Source organism: Trichinella spiralis (assembly GCF_000181795.1).
Source record: "Trichinella spiralis strain ISS 195 chromosome Unknown Scfld5665, whole genome shotgun sequence".
Classification (NCBI taxonomy): Eukaryota; Metazoa; Nematoda; class Enoplea; order Trichinellida; family Trichinellidae; genus Trichinella; species Trichinella spiralis.
In genome coordinates, this window is record NW_003532604.1 from 1 (window position 1) to 1,018 (window position 1,018).

The 1,018-nt window shown below is 42.6% G+C and overlaps 1 protein-coding gene across 1 annotated transcript; it reads right to left on the reverse strand.

Moving 5' to 3' along the window:
• Positions 1–177: 177 nt before the first annotated feature.
• On the reverse strand, positions 178–1,001 carry Tsp_15977 (conserved hypothetical protein; the record flags this gene model as incomplete). Its single annotated transcript, XM_003366644.1, has 2 exons — positions 178–735; positions 933–1,001. Coding segments are annotated over 2 exons (627 nt in total), but the record flags the coding sequence as incomplete, so codon positions are not given.
• Positions 1,002–1,018: the final 17 nt, after the last annotated feature.

Genomic DNA, 1,018 nt, shown 5'->3' on the forward strand with positions numbered 1-1,018 from the left:
AAGTTTTACAACCAGTAGGATAAATCGAATAAACCTTACTGTAATCCAACAAATGGATTAGGAAACAACAACAAAAAACGATGCAAAAATATTGCACGAATGCAATACTTGTCGTGCAATAGGGATAGAAGAAATAAAATTGCAAATAAAATCCATTCTCCATTTATAACCTTCACTTCACGGTGAACCGCAGAGAAGTATATCGTCTTCGCCATCGCTGCTCACCTCGGCTCCAAGATGGATCAACATCTGCTTTTGTTCTTTCAGCTTTTGGTCATGGTCGGCCAACAGCAGCAGCAAATCTTGATTTTCCGCGTACAAAGCTTCATACTTGGCCCGAAATTCGCTGGCCGATTGACGGGATGCATTTGCTGCCACGTCTGGATCCGCAAAATTGCACTGTATGCCCACCGTGGTCAATTCCTTTGCCATACCCGCCGCCCCGGCTACCAGGCCCGGAACCTCGGCGCCGTTCGTTGGCGCCGTCAGTGCAGTTTGGCTTTTTTTCAACAAATTCAATTCTGCATCCTTTCTAGCCGAATCCATCTCGTACCATTTCAAGCTGTTTTGCGCTTCATTCAGGCGAAGTTTCAACAGTTCGTTTTCCTCAGCCAATTTCCCCAATTGCGCAGCTTGTTCTTCGTAAGCTTGCCAACCGAACGCCAGTTGCGCGTTCAGCTGTTCAACAAGCGAATTTGAAGCTTGAATTGCATAAGAAAACTCTCCTTGCGCAACCTAACAAGCACAAATTCACAAATTCATCAAAAAAGTATTTAACAAATTCGTTGTAAAAAATAAATCTGATCGCATAAATCAGACTCCCCATCTCTCTCCATCTAAGCTTCACAGTGATATGCACACACACCTTTATATATCGTAAATAATAATGATAATTAAATAAATGCAAACTACCGTACCAAGACCATATTTACCTGATTAGCAATATGTTGTTGCCACAGTATGCACTGTTGCTGATAATAATGCACTTCCGCATCGCGCTGCTGTAGCAAAAGTTCTA